The sequence below is a fragment of the Bactrocera latifrons genome, unplaced genomic scaffold (assembly GCF_001853355.1).
Source record: "Bactrocera latifrons isolate USDA-ARS-PBARC rearing strain unplaced genomic scaffold, ASM185335v1 scaffold_260, whole genome shotgun sequence".
NCBI lineage: Eukaryota > Metazoa > Arthropoda > Insecta > Diptera > Tephritidae > Bactrocera > Bactrocera latifrons.
In genome coordinates, this window is record NW_017536186.1 from 203,581 (window position 1) to 223,935 (window position 20,355).

Below are 20,355 nucleotides of genomic sequence, written 5' to 3' on the forward strand. Positions count from 1 at the left end.
AAAATTATACAAATAAATATTAATTTTTTTTTATTTATCAATCAATATTTGCTGACTCTTTTTAGATAAAGCAAACTTTTATCCATTGCAAATTTATTAATTGTACGCAAGAAATATTTTTAGTATGGGAAATGCATGCAATTTTGGACTTTTGTAAATAAAAAAATAAAAATACAGAAAATAGTTATTTATGAACATTAAGTGTGTAAACAACTACTATATGTACTTATGTACATATGTATGAAATCTTACCGTCCAACCAATTTTATCACCTCCACATAAGTACTCCATTTTTATAGGCAGATCCCCACGATCAAAATACATGCGAAACGTTGTTGTAGAACGCCTGTGACTATCACCACCGTTGGCGTTGCTTCCGCCCAAATCCAATTGTAAAGTGGAAATAGTTTTCTTTTTGGTGCCATTTAAATCTGAAATTCATACATATTATCATGCCGTTACGGACATACACACATGCATATGGTATAATGATTCATTTCAAATACAATCATTAAATCCGATACATACTTTTTCCACTCACTTTTCCCCGTGCGCTTGCGGGTGCTGGTGGCTCATCTATTGGTCCATGTACAACCACAGTGTTTTTCTGCATCGATTGCACTGAAAATGGTGGTACACAACGCGCCCGTTGTGCAGAATAGTTTGTGAAAGGGCGTGTCGTTGGTGGATTTGCCGATTTAGACCGGTATTTGGTTGATTTACCATAAACATTACATTCGTGGGGTTTTGGAATATGAACTCGTGCCGTATGTAACATTGCTTTTAACATTTACTCTATTTATGAAATGAACTTTAATAATGRAATTGTCGAGTAGGCGCGCTCACAACACTTCAAAGGGTAAACAATAAACTAAAGTTTTAGGACTCGCTACTAACTACTAAAATCTAAGGAATTTTTTTTAGCGTCAAGCTAGTATGTATTGGAATCAATGTAAGGCATTGGTGTGGGTGGTAATCAAAACAAAACGTTGCTAGGCTTAAATCGAAATGTAAACAACTTAATAAGCTTTAAATAAYTTGTAAGTTAGGGCTGTTGTTTTGCGTTTTTAGTATTTATTCTCTATAAAAATGATACTAAAATATATTAGATTCTCCCAATAKGTTGCTACAGAGAATAAAAGTTTGGATTATYGTATGTACATATTTCAAAAAGTAATAAAATTGTGGTTAAATCGAAAGGCATAAAAGCATAAATGACAGATATTTCGAGATTTTACATCAAAGTAGAATAAATATTTTGTATGGAGAATAAGACTTTTATACATTATGCAACAAAAATAAGCTATCCTAACGGTACTTATTTTTTAAATTCGTTATACAATAATCCTACGATCTAATTGCAGAATGCACTACACTCTACTCCGAAATACGTCGTAGAAATATTGAACTCAAACCAGTTTGTATAGAGTGGCAACTTGTCCTATCCGATTTGTGTGTATTGTACCATGTCTAGAGTATTAATAATTTTTTACAATAATGATGGAACCGTCTGAAATTGTTAAACTTTCTATATAAAAACTAGAAATTTTTTTATATGGTATGTACATTTACACAAACAAACCCTTTACCTAAAGAACTAATTATAATAATTAACCACTTTTGTGCTTAGATTATAGCTACGTGGTTTCTGGAATACGGCAACTCGTAAAATTCTAGCATCTGCCATTCCAATTCACCGCCATTTTTTCGGAATCGCGCCGCTCGCTGCTCGTTCATGTTTGTTCGTTCATTCGCGCAACGACAACGAAGAAATTTTCAATTATTGGTTAGTCTGTGTGAAAAAATATTAAAATAGTGCAAACACASACATAAAAATACTTGAAAATATTTAAAAAATACTCTTTTATTRTTATATTTATCATTTTCAATGGAAATATTACGCAATTTGTGCAAAAAGTGCAGAAAAATACATTGAGAAAATTTTGCAGGGTGATTTTCGCCGCTGAAATCTTTCCACCACCTCAAGTACTAGGCAAGCAACGAGTAGAAAAGCAGCCACCACAGTAACAGCGGATTGCGAGAAACGCATTCGCGCCGTTTCTCATTTGTGAAACCGCGAGTGACCGCATTTTATTTTTGACTTACATATGCGTCTAGTAAATAATACTAACTGAATATTTAATACTTATAATTAAATTGTCACAAAATAAGACGACAATAAATAATTTAATTATTGGCAAAGGGTTCGCATAATAAGTAATATGGATGTATCCAAATTGGATAAGATGAAGGTGATAGACCTTCGAAAGGAGCTGGAAACGCGTGGTCTTGATACTAARGGAGTTAAAGCGGTTTTGGTAGAACGTTTAAGGGCTTTTCTAGAAGATGGTATTGGTAAGTTTTTTGCTTATAAATTATAAGATGATGAATATAGCATTATGTTCGAGAATATTTTAATTATTTTTTTAATAAAAATATTTGGAAGAAACTTATGTGATCAAATATTTCGATTTATTTTAAACAATAGCAATAGAAAGGGACCCTTCATTACGAAAAACGAAAGGTGATATAAAAAAATTTAGCTCATATAGACATACACATTAGATTTCGGGTATTTCGACTTACTGTGAATAATTTTAAAGGAAAAATAATTATGATATTTATAATACATATRTTTCGTATCAGGTTCTGCACCTGGTACACCAGGAACTCCTGGTAGGAGATGCCGCCGTACTCGGTCCATGACCCGCTCTCCTTCACCTTCACCAGTAAAAGTTGCAGCAGTGGAACCTAATTTGGAGACACTAGCTGAAGAAGATGATAATGCTAACTCTGAAAGCGTCCCTACTAAAGATGAGGGCAAGGAGATTTCCAGTGAAATAGAAGCCATTGATGAGGATCAAAATCAAAACCAAGAATCGGAAGAAAACGATCAAGAGGAACACACAGAATATGACATTGAAAAAATTGATCAGAATGGAGAAGATTCAAAAGAGGAAGATATTGAAGAAGAACCCGAAAATGAAGAAGTAGAAAATCAACAAATCGAAGAACGTGGTGTAGATAGGGAACTTAATAAAAACGATATTGAAACTGAGGAGGAGGCTCAAAATAATAATGACAAAGAAATGGAAGTTGATCAAGATAATGAACCAGAAAAAGCAGTTAAAGAGGTTGCTGAAAAGAAGAATAAAAAGGAGTTGGAAGAAATTAAGCCAGAAGTTAGCCGTGATAGGCGCTCCCATTCACGTTCACATTCCAAAGAACGTCATAATCGTTCTCATTCCCGCTCACGTTCCCGTTCTCGGTCAAGATCACGATCACGCTCTCGGTCCAAATCTACATCTCGCACACCGAAACGCCGAAGCGGCGCTGGTAGTCAAGGTACACCGTCTAAAGCAGAAGAGGCAACAAATCCTGAAGATGAACCTACCATTGAAGACAAGCAATTTGGTTTAAGTTGGTGTAAGTTAATCCCACATTTATTTAGAAATTTTTTCATATTATTGATTAWTTACTACCGTTATTTTAGTCGATTCCGATTTACATCTACGCATTGATCCCGTAACGTTCACATCGGCGAAGCCCATGTCACATGAAATATATTCATTGATTTGGTCTGGAGCACGAACAAATTATGGTGTGCGTGAGGGTAAAGTATGTTTTGAAGTGAGATTGGCAGAGGAGACCCAATTATTACGTGCACATCAGTTCCGCGATGAACCCCATGTGCGTGGATTTCGTGTCGGCTTTTCTTTGCCTGACACAACTTTATTGCTGGGTGAAGCAGAAAATTCATTCGCTTATTGTGAGACCGGTCGCAAAGCTACTAATTCAGAATTTACAGAATTTTCGAAACCATATCAATTGGATGATGTAATAGGATGTTATTTGGATTTAGAGAGTACACCTTGCAACATTAAATATACCTTAAATGGCGAAGATCTTGGCGTGGCTTTTGAATTTGACAGAAGTATTTTGGGAGACAATGGTGCACTATTTCCACATATTCTGACTAAAGGTTATGAGTACCATGTGAATTTTGCTGATAATGAAAATTTGCTAGCGAATCTGGAGAGACCGAAACGGATGCGGCGCATACCGAAAAAGGAAAAAGAGGTTGAGAAAGAAAAGGATAAAGATAAAAATGAAAACCCCAAAGAAGAAGCCAGTAAGGTCTCGGAAGAAGGTGGTGCAAAATCTGAAGAGGAAGCTAAATCGAAACCATCCACCCTTGAGGACGAGGAAATGGAGGAAAAAAAAGATGAAGACAATGAAACAACGGAAAGTGAAAAGGTCGTAGAAAAAGCCGAAGGTGAGACTTTTTTTTTATTATAAAAATTGTGAACCAGAGCACAAGTTATTTTTTGTTATTAGGAAGAGTTGTACACTATTACAAACTAGTTATGCAGTTGAATATTTTAGTTTTGTTCATATAGAGTTTTTAAAGCACACCATATCTTTTCAGAACATAAACCGGCAGGCGAGGAAGATGAACAGACAGAACAAAAAACGAACGAGAGAGCTGAAAATGTTGAAGCAAATTGTGATAATCACATCACAGTTGAAGATAAAGCAGAAGATAAAAAAGAAGGTGAAAATGCAAAAGATAACAAGAAAAAGAATGAAGAAGATGTGGATGGACCCTCACCAAGCAAACGTAAACGTCTTGATGAAGGTAAAGAGAAACGACRTGAGTCTTCCGAAGAAGATGAATATGAAGAAATCATACCGGAACCACGTGAGCCAGTCTCTCTATTGGGCGGTTATGAACTGATCGCATTGATACCAGAAGAAAAATATGTGCCTGGTCCGCAGCGACCTAACAGTCGGAAGGAATGTGAAGTTATTCTGTTAGTAGGCTTACCCGGTGCTGGCAAAACTCATTGGGCWTTAAAGCACATCAAAGAAAATGCCGAAAAACGTTATCACGTGATTGGAGCAGATTCATTGATTGCCAAAATGACCGTAAGTAGATGAAATTCCGACTCACTTTTTAAGCGTAAAAGTTAACTTATTTTCATAAATTATTTAATCAATTTCAGATTGATGGCGCGCCACGTAAACCCCTACATAAGGGTCGCTGGGAACGTGTCTACGAATTATGCTTGAATAATTTGTCTCCATTAGAGGAGATTGCAACCAAGCGACGTCGCAATTTCATACTTGATCAGGTAATTCGGTAATATTCGGTTGTTTTTAGGTTGACAAAGTCAAAATAAAGTTTTGGTGCAAAAGGCTAACAGCAAAACTAGTAGGAAAGAAGAGGTTAAAGAAAAAAATATTTATCTAAGAAGAGATCATGAGGAAAAAAATAAGTTCTTGTCAAAAAAAAAAATCCCTTAAGCTTGGTATATAGTATGTAGTTGCGTATGTAGACTTTTTCATGATGTGTAAATCCGTTCATGAGTTTTTTTTTTTTTTTTGAAAAGTTGGCTTGCGTGTTTGTTCTGTTGGTATAAGAGGAATATAAAGAATGTATTATGTATCGCACTTCGATCCAAAGTATTAAGTGTGGAACCGTTTATCAACATCTTCGAAATAGCTAACATGATGTTATTATAACGCTGCAACAAATAGAAAATAAGTCGTACAGACCCTTACGTACCCTTAGATTGAAAGAGGAACAAGAAGAAGAAAATACGGCACAAGGACTGCCAGCAGCCTGCGCCTTATTTACCGCAAACGCACGAACAATCAAGTACTACTATCAAGGACTTTTTCATTTGGTATTTGCGAAAACAGATTTAGTTCAAACTTATTTTTTTCCTACTAATGCTGTTAGCTTTAAAGCAGTTAAGTTAAAAGAAAGCAATTAAAGTTGTACAGAGTGTTTGTTGAGCCATTTAAATTCTCGGAAATTAATGTGTTACTACTTAAAATAGGCAGCAAAACGAAAGCATAGCATTTAATTCTTTATTTTTTTATTTGTTAATTTCATAATATGTTTGACATATTATAAATAGTATTTTCGTCCCAATTAATTAAGCAAAAAAAAAAAAAATTTAATTTTGTCCCTCTAAGAATTTGTTTGCGTTAATACAACGATTCTTGATACACACACACACACTTTTCAAGTTTTTCATGTATTTATATTAAAAAATCTATTTTTTAATATTAATTTGCTATTAAAAAGTCATTAATTGAAACCAAACTGCCATTAAAAACTTTGCTTCGGCTGAAAGTGAGTTAAGGCAGCAACAAACAAAAGCAAGTAAGTTTTAGAAATGTAAGTTGCTCGTGTCACTATCATGTATGTATATACACCGTGAGTATAATTGGATAGTGTTTAGTCAGCGTCATCACCTTCAAGCAGCAGCAGCAGATAATTTATTATAATCGAAAAAAATGTGAATTACTTAAATCACAATGGGAAGAGGAGCGTGCGGCAAGAATGCCTGTAAGTACATAGAAGCCAGAAAGAATACATTGACGTACACTACTAGTGCCGTTATTGCTTATATTATTTGAATATTCCTTTTGTCTAAGCAATCCACCACTAGATTCATCCGAAATGAGTGCCATACATATCTTATGTGTCCAACAGAGAGCGTCATTTCAAATAGTATTTTACATGGTTTAAACGCTGCTTATTTATTGTGATGATAATATTGGAGGTATGTTTGTAGTATTAAGTTATCCTAGCACTATCGGTTTGGGTTTATTTACATGTACTATGAGAATCGCGATGGCCGTTAAATTTGAAAACAAATTATATTCAATCATGTGTGAGGAAGTATGTACAGTATAAGATCAGAGATGTTATGTCATTTAAATGTTAAATACAGTATGAAAGTATGCAATGTGTACAAGTATATTAGAAACGAAATGCGCCAATCAACACTCGCAACAACTCGAGCAACATTTATGAAATGTTATTTACTACTACTTCTACTGCTGATGTACCTACAAGCATAAAATCAAAATTGATAAAACAAAAACTTAATTTCTACTACAACAACAATTTGTCAACCAACAACCTCATCCACATGTGATCATGATTTTGTAGACCAATGCATATGCATCCGCACAACGGCGCAAAATGAAAGGTTTCGGCGACTTCAAACGCATTGCTGTTGTTTGCATACCAAATGAAGAAGAATTGAAACGGCGCAACACTGAGAAAACAGAAAAGGGCAATGCTAATACAATTAGAGAATCAACATTAAATAATTTACGAGGTAATTATCTAAAATGAAAAAATAAATAAATAAAGCAAACTAAGAACGTAAGCACGTATTGTAAATCCACAAAGAAAAAAAGAAAATAATAATCCTTCAATAATTTTTCAAATCATCTATCTGAAATTGCTAAAAGAATAGAAAATGCGAAAAGTGTTTGTCTCTTAAAATAATTAGGTTTTCAAATTACATTTTCTGCCTTTTTAAGTTTACATACATGTATATTATACTATTTTCTTAACAGTTATAAAGTATTTACGCGCTTTTTGTGCGTTCATACAATTATTTTAATTAGTCAGTGTATATGTAAGCCATTTTATATTTTTTGTATTTTAATTTTTTAATTTACAGGGGTTAACACAATATTATTATATATGTACTACATTACTATTTTATACGTATATGTACTTAGAAGTATGTATATATTTGTTTATACCATAATTTTCTGTATTTATTTATTTATTAAGTGCAGTTTTAGCTGCTACAATTTGCGTGTGGACATCGGAGCTTTGTTGGATTTCAAATATCCAAACACCATTTCAAAAGTGAATACACATTTGCCACAACATTGATTTCAATGAAATCCACGAAACACTCCTTCTGTTGTTATTTAATCTAAACATTTTGTCTGGCTATTTATATCCACTTTTTCACACTCTTTCCATATTATCTATATTCATTGAGATTTAACCAGTGCCAATCATTTAAAATGTATTTTTTTGTTTTGGTATTTTCATGAACCGAGTTCGCTTTTGAAAGGGTACTGAAAAAGTTTCTTTATCGCTGGGGTGGTTTTTATAACTGCAGGTGTAACCCATTTGGACTTTTATTTAAGTCTTGGTCAAGGAATATTCCGTAAAGCTTTCTTTTGCTTCCAGTCATCAATTCGTATAGGGACTCATTTTCTATACATATATAACGTTTTTTCTCTTTACCACTTAAATTGTTAAATTGTCAATTGACTAGTTTTCTGTGTGTCCACCTTTTACTTTACGGTGTATACCTGCCAGGAAGTGATTCACAAGACTATATTCGTCTCTTAATCCATTTTAATAAGTGATCCACGCACTGTATTTAAATTTTTTTGTTGTAGTAAAATAACTGAATTAAAAAAAAAATCGCTTGATTTGTCATTTATGTCAAACTCAAACAATTTTATTCTTTGGAAATTTGCTTACAGCCAACTTTACGCTGCCATCAATTGATCTGGATTGGTTCGACGAAGTAATCTACACTGACCTTAGTGGTGATGAGGCTAAGGCGGAGGTCAAACGTTACAACGAGAAAGGCAAGAAGGCTTTGGATGAAAGTCAACCGAATAAACGCAATCGGCGTGATCATCGTCAGCGCGGTGATGATCGACGACATCGCGATGGCGGTGGYGGCGGCGGAGGGCGACGCGATTTTCATCGTTGGAACGATCGTCGTGGTGGCGGCGGTGCCCACTCAGGTGGTGGTAATCGCTGGGGCGGTGGCGGTGGTGGGGGTGGTGCCGGCTACCGTGCTGGCTGGAGAGACGATCGCGGCTATGGCGGAGGCAGTGGTGGTGCGGGTGGTCGTGGCTATGACAATCGCAACAATCGATATAGCAATGGTCCACAGAACTGGTCGCAAAATAATCGTGGTTCTAATCGCTATGAAGATCGTTACAATCGCTCGGGCGGCGGTGGAGGGCGTTATGATTCTGGTGGCGGCGGAGGCCGTTATAGTTCTTATGGTGGTAACAGCGGTGGAGGCGGAGGTGGTGGCGGACGAGACTATCGTGATCGTGATCACAGAGAACGCAATGCAGGCGGTGGTGGTGGCGGCGGTCGACGCGACAACTATCGGTCCGGGGGTGATAGCCAGCGGGATTTTCGGCCTGGCCACCGCGACAATCGTACAGAAGATAGTCGCGGTGGCTATGAGCGTTCGGGTGCGACCGGCGGCGCGACCACAAAATACGGCAGTAATRCAAATAATGCTGTCAGCAGTGGAAGTGCCCATGGTCAAACTGGCTACCATGCGCAGGGGCATGCGCAACATAGTCAGTACAATAGCAACAAAACAGCGACTACAGGAATGGGAAGTGGCAAGGTGGGTTTAAGATTTCTATTGAATTTTCGATTATTTTTTATCAAATTGTTATTTACCTTGTTAGGGTTCATCGCAAAGTGGCGGAAAATGGAGCTCCTATGGCCAGCAGCAGTCACAACAACAACAACAACAACAACAGCATCAAATGTCCAGCGGCGGCAATTGGCAACAACAAACGCCGCATCATCAACAATATCAACAGCAACAACAGCAGCCTGCCGCACAGCAACAGTACTGGGGTTATGGTGACATGCAAGGTGAGTAGGAGAATTTGGTGTTTTTAATTTTCACTGACCATGCTCTCTTCCATAGGTTATGCCAATGCTCAACAAGCACAACCATGGGGAAACACCGATTCAAGTCAACAACAGGATTGGCTGGCATGGTGGCAGGTAATACCAAACATTATAGCATTCCAAAAAATATGTATGTATATTCACCAATAATTATGGTATTTTTTTAGCAAAATCAGCAGCAACCCCAAGCGACTGCTGGTATGGGCAATGCCAATGATGCGAACCAATATTGGTCACAATACTCCTACCAATCGACAATGACGGGCAATGGTAGTACTGGAGTTGACGCTGCTGGGAAAAAGTGAATATCCTTGTAGTAGCATGCGCAGTGACATAGTACAATTTCAATATATAGAAGGGGGGAAATAAAAGGGAAAAGTAAATTACAAATTTTATTGTCGTACACATGCATACAACGCGTTGAAATACACTTACAATAAAACACCTTATTCATAAACCCATGGAACATACATACACACACAAAGAGCGGTGCAGAGAACGTAGGAATGCTTGAAAGCATGTGTAAAGTAAATATAGTTTTGAATTAAACATCGATTACATACCTAAATACACCAGCTCATGACATGAAAAGACACAAATCAACGCAATTAAAAAGAAAAAAAAACAGTTAAAAATACTAAGTTACTTGCTGCATTATGCCGCGAGACACATCTTTATTCAACATCAGCCATGGACAACTTACATTCTAAACATGGAAAAAACATTCAATGAAAATAATCTATGTATATGTCCCTCCGCATAACTACTTATCAATAATTCAATACACCAACAACTCCCGTCATTTTTGTATAATTAAAGTTAAGCAAATTAGCGTATAAAAAGTATGAATAACTTTCAGTTTTAATTGCTTTCTTACATTATTACTGCTGCTACAAGTTTTTATCATTTTACTTATTCTATGTTCTTGTTCATTTTCGTGGTTATTTGCAAACAAACTAAATAACGTATCCCGTTTTAGTTGTTCAACTTTTATTTTTAAACTYTAAAATGTTAAACCATGAAGTTCATTAGGATCGTTGAAATATCAAAATCGGAAACAAATGTTCTTCAACTTAGCCWTTAAATTATTCTTGTTACACAGAAATATTGTCTATTTTCAAAAAAAAAACTAATTTTTATTAAAATTATCTCTTTCAGTTGAATATTCATATATTATTAAACAAATAGCTGAAGCAATAGTACACTGAAAATAAGTAAATATTGCAAAAATCAAAGAACAATTGAAAATTTAATAAATTTAAGAATTACTAAGTACATGCCGTAAGTGGTAAAAAAAACCATATGAGATTGGGTTTACTTTATTGTAAAGGAGGAAATTGTTGTCGCCTTGGAGGCATTGCACTCAATGTTCGCTAAAATGGTTGAAATGTACAAACAAATTCACAGTTGGAATTTACAAATAACCAATTCAATATTACTAGACTTGGTCATGGGCAAAATGTTTGCTAGTGTATTCAAAAAGAATGAAATAGTATATGTATATACAGCTATGGACAGAGACTTAGCGCACTTTCTTGTTGTGAAATACAGTACTTAATAGCTTTATAGTTAAAGAAGATAAAACCGTTATATTGCAGAAAAGCTATGCAATGTTGGGTTCAATTTGCATTCTTAAGTCAAAATTACCTTGAACAAGTATTTAGCACACTTTAAAAGATCTATAAGGCAAAATAAATATAATTGATATAATCACCATGGTTAATACTTTGTTAATCACCGATTCACAGCTACGTGACAAGCTCTCTATTGGCCTTTGGCATTTGTCCAAAAGAATGAGTTTCATGCTTCCTCTACTCCTGCTCAAAGCTCGTTACAATTTCTACATTTTCTTTGTCCAATATTTCTTTGGGGTGTATAACATAAGGCCGACAGTCAAGATCTCGAAAGTTAAGATCCGGACAATCAAAATTCCGACAAAGCAAGAAAAGGCGTTGTTCGTTCGGGACTCTGTGGCCTCCGGGTTAGCGTGCATAAAAATCCATTTTGCAGACACAGCATGTATATTATTCCTTAGTATATTACGATATGCAAATTTATCCGTATTCTCTTCTATCTTCTATCTAGCCCAAACAAATTATTTTCACTTAAACGACATTTATTTTCACTTAATAGTCTACTTGACACGTTTAAACTAAATTCTGCAATGACTGCGGCCATTATTGTGCCTGAGGGTTGGAAAGGATCTACTTTACATTTGCCAACAAACCAACTGTTTTCACGGTGGTTGGTTTCCGAGGGGGCGCCTTATKAATTATGTATTAAGATAACAGATTGAGATCACTCTTAACAGTTTTGATGGTACTGTACATAATTTTTCTAGAACATTTTACTAGATTAGCAATTTTTACTTGGTACTGACCAAGTACTAAGTACCAAACTTTACCGTTTTTGTAAAGGTGCAAAATAATMCTTTTTTTTCAAATTCGCAGTATTTTCCTTTTGTCATTTAAATAAAATGTTTAATAAAATTAAGTGTTAATTACAACTAAACAACTGAGAGCGGTTATTTTATATGAATTCAAATGATATCCGGTTATTTTCCTTCGTATTTAAAGAGGCGTGAGAAGCAGTATTGATCTCCTAATAACAAATTTTGTTCTGGTAAATTTTATTAAACTTCCAAAGGCAAATCGGTAGCAAATACTTATTTATTGCACAGCAGCAATATATGTATATGTATGTACATTTATGGCATCGTCACATGTTCTAACTTTGTTGTAATCCCCGTTTGGTTGGTAATGTTCAAATGGATTGTCATTTAACATTGTTGCAATTCATCGGCAGTATAAGTCAAATGCAATGTAGAGTATGTACGTATCAACTTAATGATGATAAGTATATGCCTTTGCTCATTCTTGAAAATGCAAAGCGCATGATAACAATTGGCAATGTCAAGTGCTTTTGTCACCAATTCCTGTGTGAACATACATACATATTAGTATTATAGAGGGTACAACAAAAGGTTATCAGATTTTTTGTCTATCGAAATCCAGGTTCTTGAACTTTATTATAATGATGTTTTAAATATACCTATGCATGTTTAAATATACATATATTTTATTTTATAAGGACTATTTGCGATATATAACATTTAAGTTTAAATCACTTCACTCACAATTATTTGTAAGAGAACATTTTCAAAGTACAAAATATTTTTATTTAATAACGGGAAAGCAAAATAGAAAAAGGTACACACTTTCATTTTAAAATATTTATGTATTATAATGAAATTTGAATACTTTACATGAATGTATCCCTACCAGACTACTATTTATGCGCGAGTTTTAAGGTCTACCCAAATACATGAATTTATTAATTGTTAAACATAAATGTACAAATATTCGCATAGGATGCTACAGCACTTTTCGTTTTGCGCCATTATCTCAATCTTTGCATTTTACAGAGTTATGTTCACTTTTTGCCCAACAACTTGTTAATTTCCTTATTTTGTTTATTCATCTTCAAGTCCACATCTTCGATTTTATAATTCATATTGTCCAATAATTCATTTTGCGATTCGATTTCACTTCCTAGATCGGTGGCAAGAAATTTTAAACGTGACAAATTATCACACATTTCGTCCAAATTCGATTCTAATTGTGTTTGGAATGGATTATTGCTTCGTTGGGCTTGTATTTGTTCACGTTGCTTAATTGCTGTCGAGTCATCCCTAATGCGACTTATGGGATGATCGTCATAACGTTCCGTTGGCGACATAGGTGGTGGTGATTTGCTAATATTAGCAGAAGTTTCTCTTGGTTCCTGGTTTTGCCCAAATTGATTGACACCACTTTGTGTACTCGGTGTACGGGTTAAAGGTACTTCGCGATTACCGGATAAATAATTTTTAAGWCCTCCAAATACGCTTTTCAAGCCGTTCAAGTGACGTTGGCTAAAGCGCAATGTTGAATTGATTTCGTCTAACTGTCGCGCGGTATTTTCCAATTGTTCTCGTTGTTTTGCCAATTCAGCTGCTGTAGCTTTGCCGACATCTTCCGTTTCATATAACAAACCTAAAAAAAATTTCTTTTATAAATTTCAGTTACATATTAGCATTCTTATCTACCTAAACTGCGCTGTGTAGACTCCAATGAACGAGACTCAATTTCTCTACGTCTTTCTGCATAAATTTGTTGAGGATCATCAAATGGATTGGTGCTACGACCACCAACAGCACCCTCCATTCCACTATCACGACCCGATATAGTGCTATTGGAGCGGGAGTTATTCAAAAAAATATCATCATCTACATCTTCTAGATCGCCTGTATTGAAGTCGAAGTGATTATTCACTGGCTGCAAGTAATTATTGGCCATGACTTTTTTGTTCGTGAGTATTTGTTATGCTGCTATTATTTGAACAGAAAATGCGCTTTACTTTGTAAAAAAGATACAATTTAAATTTGATGTTTTATATTAACTATTTTTAATGTGACCTCTTTAAAATTACAGAAATTTAAACCAGTGATTTTGTTATTCTTGCTGTTTCTTTCATATACRAAGAAAATTTCTTTCAAATACTCCCCTCTTTCGAGAAACGTCAATATGAAAGAAAGAAGAAATGTCCAGCTGATATGACATGGGCTTACCACACTTATTTATTTTTATTTCTGAAATCCTGCAACAACAACCCTGTTTCTGATTTTCGTTGGTTGGTTATCATTGTATTTTGTTTCGCTGTTTGACCACTAATATTTTGGCGCCAACAAATCATTACACACAGTAGTAAATTTTTCATTAGCAGAAGTTTTGATTTATATTTTATTAAAGTAATGGCCTATGAACGCAGTTCTTTGCGCTATGCGCATACTAATGGATTCACAAGTCTTACATTTACCGAGAACGATGAATCCATAATTACGTGTGGCTCTGACGGCGATATACGCGTGTGGCGAGGCATTGACGACGATGATCCCAGCTCCACTTGCCTAGGTGAATTTGTTATATGTATTGCACACAGCGGCAAACGCCTACTGGCATCCACTGACCGAAATACTGTGCAAGCGTACACATATCCAGAGTTGGACAGTGATGGCACATTAATGCGTTTTACAGCGCCAGTCACTTGCCTTCGTGTGCACGAGAAATACGTTGCCGCTGGTTCAGATGACACAAATATAAAGGTGTTGAGAAGTGATGATTGCAAAAGCGAATTTCATTTACAAGGACATAGTGGACCTGTCCTAGGTATAGATATTTGCAATAAAGGCGAATTGCTAGCTTCCATATCGGGCGATGGTAACTTGAAAATCTGGAACCTGGCTGAGAGTGGCACAGAAGTAAAAAGTATTTCGGGGTTACCTAAAGCAAATAGTTTTGAGAACGCAGTACATTTTGGAACACCTTGTTTTGAGCCACAAAGTAGTAAGTCGTTGGCATATGTGCTTGGCAAAGAGATAATAGTGTTGAATACAGACACCTGGGAAGTGAAATTTACTCTTTCTGACGAACGAAACAAAGGAGAGTACACATGTTGCCGCTTCTCTAAAGATGGACAATTTCTCGCCGCAGGAACAACGAAAGGTGAAATAAGTGTATTTGATTTTTTACGAAAGCAGTCGTTGAAGTCCGAAGCACCATCAAGCGAATGTCAATCTATTACCTGTATAAGCTGGAATACTACAGGTACCGAATTAGCCTATTGTGATGTGACTGGTCAGTTAGGAACGCTATTTCGTTCAAAAGGGGGAAACGGTGTCTTATTCGMAGACGGCGAAGCGGAGGAAGTTGATTTCGGTGATATTGAGTTCAACAATGATGATAATGATGATTTGATGAGTGCCAATGGTCTGGATGTAAATGATGAAAATGGTGACGATGATGATGATGATGGTATCTCAATTGAACGTCTTAAGAATCAAGTCATGCGGAAGGCTGGTGGATTTATGGATGATCCGGATGAAAATACACACGATTCCTTGCTTAAATCARCACATAGCGATATTGAACCGCAACCGCTAGTGAAGTCCTTTAAACAACAGCCTGCATTTCAACCAGGCGCAACACCAAATCATCTCGAGCATCGTTATCTAGTTTGGAATGATGTTGGTATTGTAACAGCACATACAGAGGGCAATGACGGTTCACTTGATGTAGAATTTCACGATGCCAGTGTACATCATTCCTTGCACATCCCAAACTATAGCAACCACAACATGGCCAGTTTGAGCACGAGCGTTTTGGCATTATCTGCGGAAAATTCAACCAAATTAGTGTGTATTGCGCTGGCAGCTTCCGGCAATAAGGAATGGTCGGTAACATTTCCAGATTGTGAAAGTACCGAAGCTTTAGTAGCAACCAACAAATTGGTGGGCGTTGTCACTAGCATGCAATTTTTGCGTATGTTCACCGTAATGGGCACTCAACGTGAAATAATATCTATTCCAGGACCGGTATTAGCATTGGCTGGACATGAGGATCGTATAATGGTAGTTTACCACAGTGCTCCACCCGGTACACTTCAGCAGCATTTATCCGCAATGCTAATACAAACATCCGGCATGCAGCTCCGCACTCAACACCTCACAGTGCCCTTAACACCCGAACGTCGTCTAACATGGCTTGGTTTTTCAGATTGTGGTTCACCTGTATTTTCAGATTCCATGGGTTTATTGCAATTGTATAGCCTAAAGAGTCAATGTTGGTATCCAATCTGTGATACCTTAAAACAAAGTCAGAGCGTTTCAAACAATTACTTTATTATTGCTGTATCCGAACGTACTCAAATTATTCAAGCGGTATTATGTCGAGGCAGCTCATATCCGATGACTAATCCGCGACCAATGACACAGGAGTTGACTCTGCAGTTACCCATATGTGACATTGAAGTGGAAAAGTCTGAATTGGAGGATGCTTTAGTGCGTGCTTCAATTATGAATATGGATAATGCTGATAAGGTAATTAAGGAAACCGCAATCAAACTTTTCGCATTGGCCTGTCGCAGTGAAGTGGAAATGCGCGCCAAAGAACTCATTGAAACTATTGCTTGCCCCGAACTCTTGCTCTTAGCAGTGAAATATGCCACAAAGTTGGGACGTATACATCTCTCAGATCGTTTGTCGGACCTGATGCCCCAACTTGAAGAAGAAAATCAACGTGAACGTCAAGAGTTGCACGAATTTGTGCAATACAACAATGTGGCGCTATCACCAGTTATTCGTTCGCAAGGTCCCAGCTTTAACAACAGTGTTTCATTTGGTAACCGAATAGCACCAAAGGCAATGGGATTAACGCACGCGCGGCGTGCGTCACTTAAACGTTTTGCTATGTCCAATTCTCCAATTTCTTTCGGAAAAAAATCGGTAATTTTAAGTGCAACGGAACACAATTCGTCGCCAACATCTACCCCATCCAACATAGAAGCAATTGAATCACAAGAAAACATTCCTGATAAAAATGCTGAGCAGTTGGACACCGTCAATGATGACATAAAGGACGTTGCCCGYACACCGCTTAATGCGGTAAATCCGTTTGCGGCTAAACGCAAACATTCAGAAATTGATTCCTCCAATAAAGGTGGAGTCTTAATCAATGGTGGCAAGCTGAAGATAGTAAAAAAATAATAAACAATAAGTTTTTATGTAAGTGTAGTTCTATATTTTATGTGTTTAAATATATGTATTGACCCTGTATATATACCCAGCTTTTCTTATTTTATTTATATGGCTGTGAAAGAAAATTACGTTTTACTTAAGACGTAGGCTTTTCTATGGTTTTATATCCGTTGTGTTGTGGATGGTTTATTTCCCCTGAGCCTAGATGCGAATTAAATTCATCTGTGTATGTAGTGTTTATTGCAAAAAGACATGTTGATAATTTAAATAAGGATAAGTTTTCGCTTCAACTGATTTATTTAAGCTTAAAATTAATTTTAATTGATTAAGTTGCAAATCCGACATATTTTTATTTAGTTGGCAACGCCCCGCTCACAACAAAAAACAGCTGTTAGCGCTTCACAGCTGATCTATCCATAAAAGTTGCTTACCCGTACGCATAGTTTTTATTACATGAATTTCAATTGTGTCGTATTAAAAATATAAGTTAAAATGTTTAAAAGTATTCGGCAAATAAGTTCAAAACAATTGCTACACACATATAAAATATGTTTTTATGAAAAAAWTTGTCAAAGCGAAGCTGCGAATTATAGCACACAACCTGCACATCAAAATATATTTGATAGAAATGCAAAGCGTCTGCAAAAGGAGCGTGCTGCCCTAAAGTATGTAAAATATAATATATTAGAAATCTATTTTGTAAAAGTATAAATCAATTAATTAATATTTTAACCACATAGCCCGGATGTAGAACTCTATGACTACCTGAAAGAAGAGGTTGGTTTTCGCTTAGCGGATCGGATCATAGATATAAAACGTGAATTTACAAATGCCGCAGACATTGGTTGCAGTCGTGGCTTTCTTTCTAAACACATAATGGCGGAAAGCGTACGGCATTTAACTCTATGCGATACGAGCCCTACAATGCTGGCACAAGCGCAAGGCACACCTGGTCTGAAATTAACTAAATTAGAATTGGACGAGGAGAAATTGGATGTAATGTAACAGTTTAAATATTAAAATAATTAATTAGTTTGCTATTTATAGGAATATTCTTACAGTTTCCTGATAACTCATTAGATTTAGTTATATCTAGTTTGAGTTTGCATTGGGTTAATGATCTACCAGGTTGCTTTTCGAAAGTAGTACGTAGTTTAAAACCTGATGGTGTTTTTATAGCATCTTTGTTCGGTGGTGATACACTATATGAGCTACGTTCATCGCTACAATTGGCTGAAATGGAGCGCAAAGGCGGTCTTTCGCCGCATATTTCGCCTTTCACACAGGTTTAATTTTATTATAGCGATTTATAGTAAGGGTAAGAAATATAGTTTTTATTTTATATAGATTAGAGACGTAGGTGCTTTGCTGAATCGTGCTGGCTTCACCATGTTAACCATTGATACAGATGAAATTGTAGTGGGTTACCCCAGCATGTTTGAACTTATGTGGGATCTAAAAGGTATGGCAGAGAATAATGCAGCTTTCAATAGACCTGCGCATATAAGTCGAGAAACAATGTTTGCGGCAAGTGCTATTTATAAGGAGTTGTACGCTAAGGTATGTACATACTTCGTATATAGGAAAAATTGTAGAGAATAAAACTGAAATTATCACTTAAGGACGAAGGCGTGACGGCGACATTTCAAATAATATACTTTGTCGGCTGGAAACCSGGTCCGAATCAACCCAAACCTGTGGAACGTGGCAGTGGTGATGTTTCGCTAAAAGATTTAGGCAAGATTATCGAATCTGGCGAACCAAAATCATAAAAGATTTATGTTGCCAATTTAATAGAATTATGCATGAAATGGAGGCTAAGGCATGTGTAAAGTTTTGTGAAGAAAACTCACTTTTGTATTATAGCAAATGCTGTCTTTATTGACTTTAGAAATAATAGTCTTTAAATATTAACATAAATAAGCACTATAGTACGTATAGCAGTATACGTACATATGTATATAAAGTGTGGTAATTTTCTTTTATAAAGTGTTTTTTCCTTGAAAGTTTGCATAATAATTTTTGAAAAAATAAAAATTAGCGAGTATCACTTTGGTTAAATAGTTTTTTTTTGTTTTCTTCTAGGCGACAAATTAAAAATAAATATTTATTTATATACATGCTTTTTTGTGTACGTACATATGTACAAGTGTACGTATCTGAACTGTTGTTGCATGTTTTAAGCATATATTTAGAACATTTAGTTACTAAAGCATAAATAGTTATATAATTATAAGTATACTAAAAAACGTAAAATTTCAAATAATAATTAATGCTTCATAGGGCGTTGCCATGAAGAATTCCAGTACATCATGGAAATATACAAAACATACATATGTATAACACAAATTATTGTACAATTTATAAAATTCAAATAAATTTTGCGTATTATAATTATACATATTACTAATATTTGCTTTTTACACATTGACTTTTATCTCATTCGTTTTGTAATTTTTATTTTTCTTATAAATGGACGTAATTCATTAACGTATTGTTTTGTTTTTGTTAATCATTAGTGCCACTTGCAGTGCGTTTTTTACTCTTCACTTTCATCAATATTCAATAATAATAATTTACAAATAACATTTTTTTCTTTAACTGTGAACTGTAAAAGGTTTAAACTCGGCTGTATTGTAAATTTCGGCTTAACATTTGTGAATATTTAAGTTTTCACTTTTTATACTTCATTGCATTGAATTATTATTTGCTGCTTATAAATGCAATGCAAGTCTGTTTGTTTGTATGGATGCATGTAAGTAACTAACTATGTATGCGTTTATGCCATTGAACTTGTAAACGTCTTGAGTTATACAATCTATTTAGTAGTTTGCCTATATTGCCTTGCATTTAAATTTATTGAAGAACAGTAAAACATGTTATTCCTTATAAATTTGTATCTTGTATGTATGTATGTAAGAGCTTTTAATTTTCTTTAATACATATTTGTTGTAGAAAAATAAATAAAAACATTTTTAAATGCATACTTTTACATATAAAAATGTCGAGTCAAAATTGAATTAAAGTTACGTATTTGTAATGTCGAAATTATACGGTTCGCACATAATACTACTTTTTAAAGTAAAAAAGGTACACATATACAATACATATAAGGAATGGAGTCGTTTTCTAAAAAAATTTTGGAGAAAGTGTAAATGCCTTGAAGAAAGGAAATATGGGTATTAGGAGAAAGGACTCGATTATGGGCTTTATAACGTAACTGTTAGTAGCTTTTTCCTAGCAAAGACTGTCAACTCGACAGCATATT

The 20,355-nt window shown here is 35.4% G+C and overlaps 5 protein-coding genes across 6 annotated transcripts in view; 3 read left to right on the forward strand and 2 right to left on the reverse strand.

Annotated features, from left to right (window-relative positions):
- Window positions 1-838, reverse strand: part of LOC108969662 (parkin coregulated gene protein homolog) — a 4,008-nt gene extending 3,170 nt beyond the window's left edge. For both annotated transcript variants that reach the window (XM_018934516.1, XM_018934517.1), the window contains exons 1-2: window positions 529-838; window positions 253-431 (exon numbers count right to left, since the gene is read on the reverse strand). In XM_018934516.1, coding sequence (XP_018790061.1) covers window positions 253-431; window positions 529-790 — 441 coding nt within the window. In that variant the 5' untranslated portion in view covers window positions 791-838. The remainder of the gene's footprint in view (window positions 1-252; window positions 432-528) is intronic.
- Window positions 839-1,757: 919 nt separating this feature from the next.
- On the forward strand, window positions 1,758-10,812 carry LOC108969671 (heterogeneous nuclear ribonucleoprotein U). The gene is made up of 11 exons (XM_018934542.1): window positions 1,758-1,786; window positions 1,950-2,355; window positions 2,647-3,426; window positions 3,494-4,276; window positions 4,430-4,929; window positions 5,007-5,135; window positions 6,971-7,142; window positions 8,323-9,218; window positions 9,283-9,475; window positions 9,531-9,610; window positions 9,682-10,812. The coding sequence occupies exons 2-11, from the start codon at window positions 2,223-2,225 to the stop codon at window positions 9,817-9,819; spliced, it is 3,804 nt and encodes a 1,267-aa protein (XP_018790087.1). The 5' UTR covers window positions 1,758-1,786; window positions 1,950-2,222; the 3' UTR covers window positions 9,820-10,812.
- A 1,154-nt stretch (window positions 10,813-11,966) lies between these two features.
- Window positions 11,967-14,057, reverse strand: LOC108969672 (synaptosomal-associated protein 29). The gene is made up of 2 exons (XM_018934543.1): window positions 13,602-14,057; window positions 11,967-13,548 (listed from the first exon to the last, which is right to left on the reverse strand). Exons 1-2 carry the CDS (start codon window positions 13,849-13,851, stop codon window positions 12,947-12,949), a joined length of 852 nt encoding a protein of 283 aa, XP_018790088.1. The 5' UTR covers window positions 13,852-14,057; the 3' UTR covers window positions 11,967-12,946.
- Window positions 14,058-14,201: 144 nt separating this feature from the next.
- LOC108969674 (WD repeat and HMG-box DNA-binding protein 1) lies at window positions 14,202-17,167 on the forward strand. Its single transcript, XM_018934544.1, has one exon. The coding sequence runs from the start codon at window positions 14,307-14,309 to the stop codon at window positions 17,094-17,096; it is 2,790 nt and encodes a 929-aa protein (XP_018790089.1). The 5' UTR covers window positions 14,202-14,306; the 3' UTR covers window positions 17,097-17,167.
- Window positions 17,168-17,494: 327 nt separating this feature from the next.
- On the forward strand, window positions 17,495-20,314 carry LOC108969678 (NADH dehydrogenase [ubiquinone] 1 alpha subcomplex assembly factor 5). Its single transcript, XM_018934558.1, has 5 exons — window positions 17,495-17,752; window positions 17,828-18,083; window positions 18,149-18,373; window positions 18,435-18,647; window positions 18,710-20,314. The coding sequence occupies exons 1-5, from the start codon at window positions 17,580-17,582 to the stop codon at window positions 18,857-18,859; spliced, it is 1,017 nt and encodes a 338-aa protein (XP_018790103.1). The 5' UTR covers window positions 17,495-17,579; the 3' UTR covers window positions 18,860-20,314.
- The last annotated feature ends 41 nt before the right edge of the window (window positions 20,315-20,355 follow it).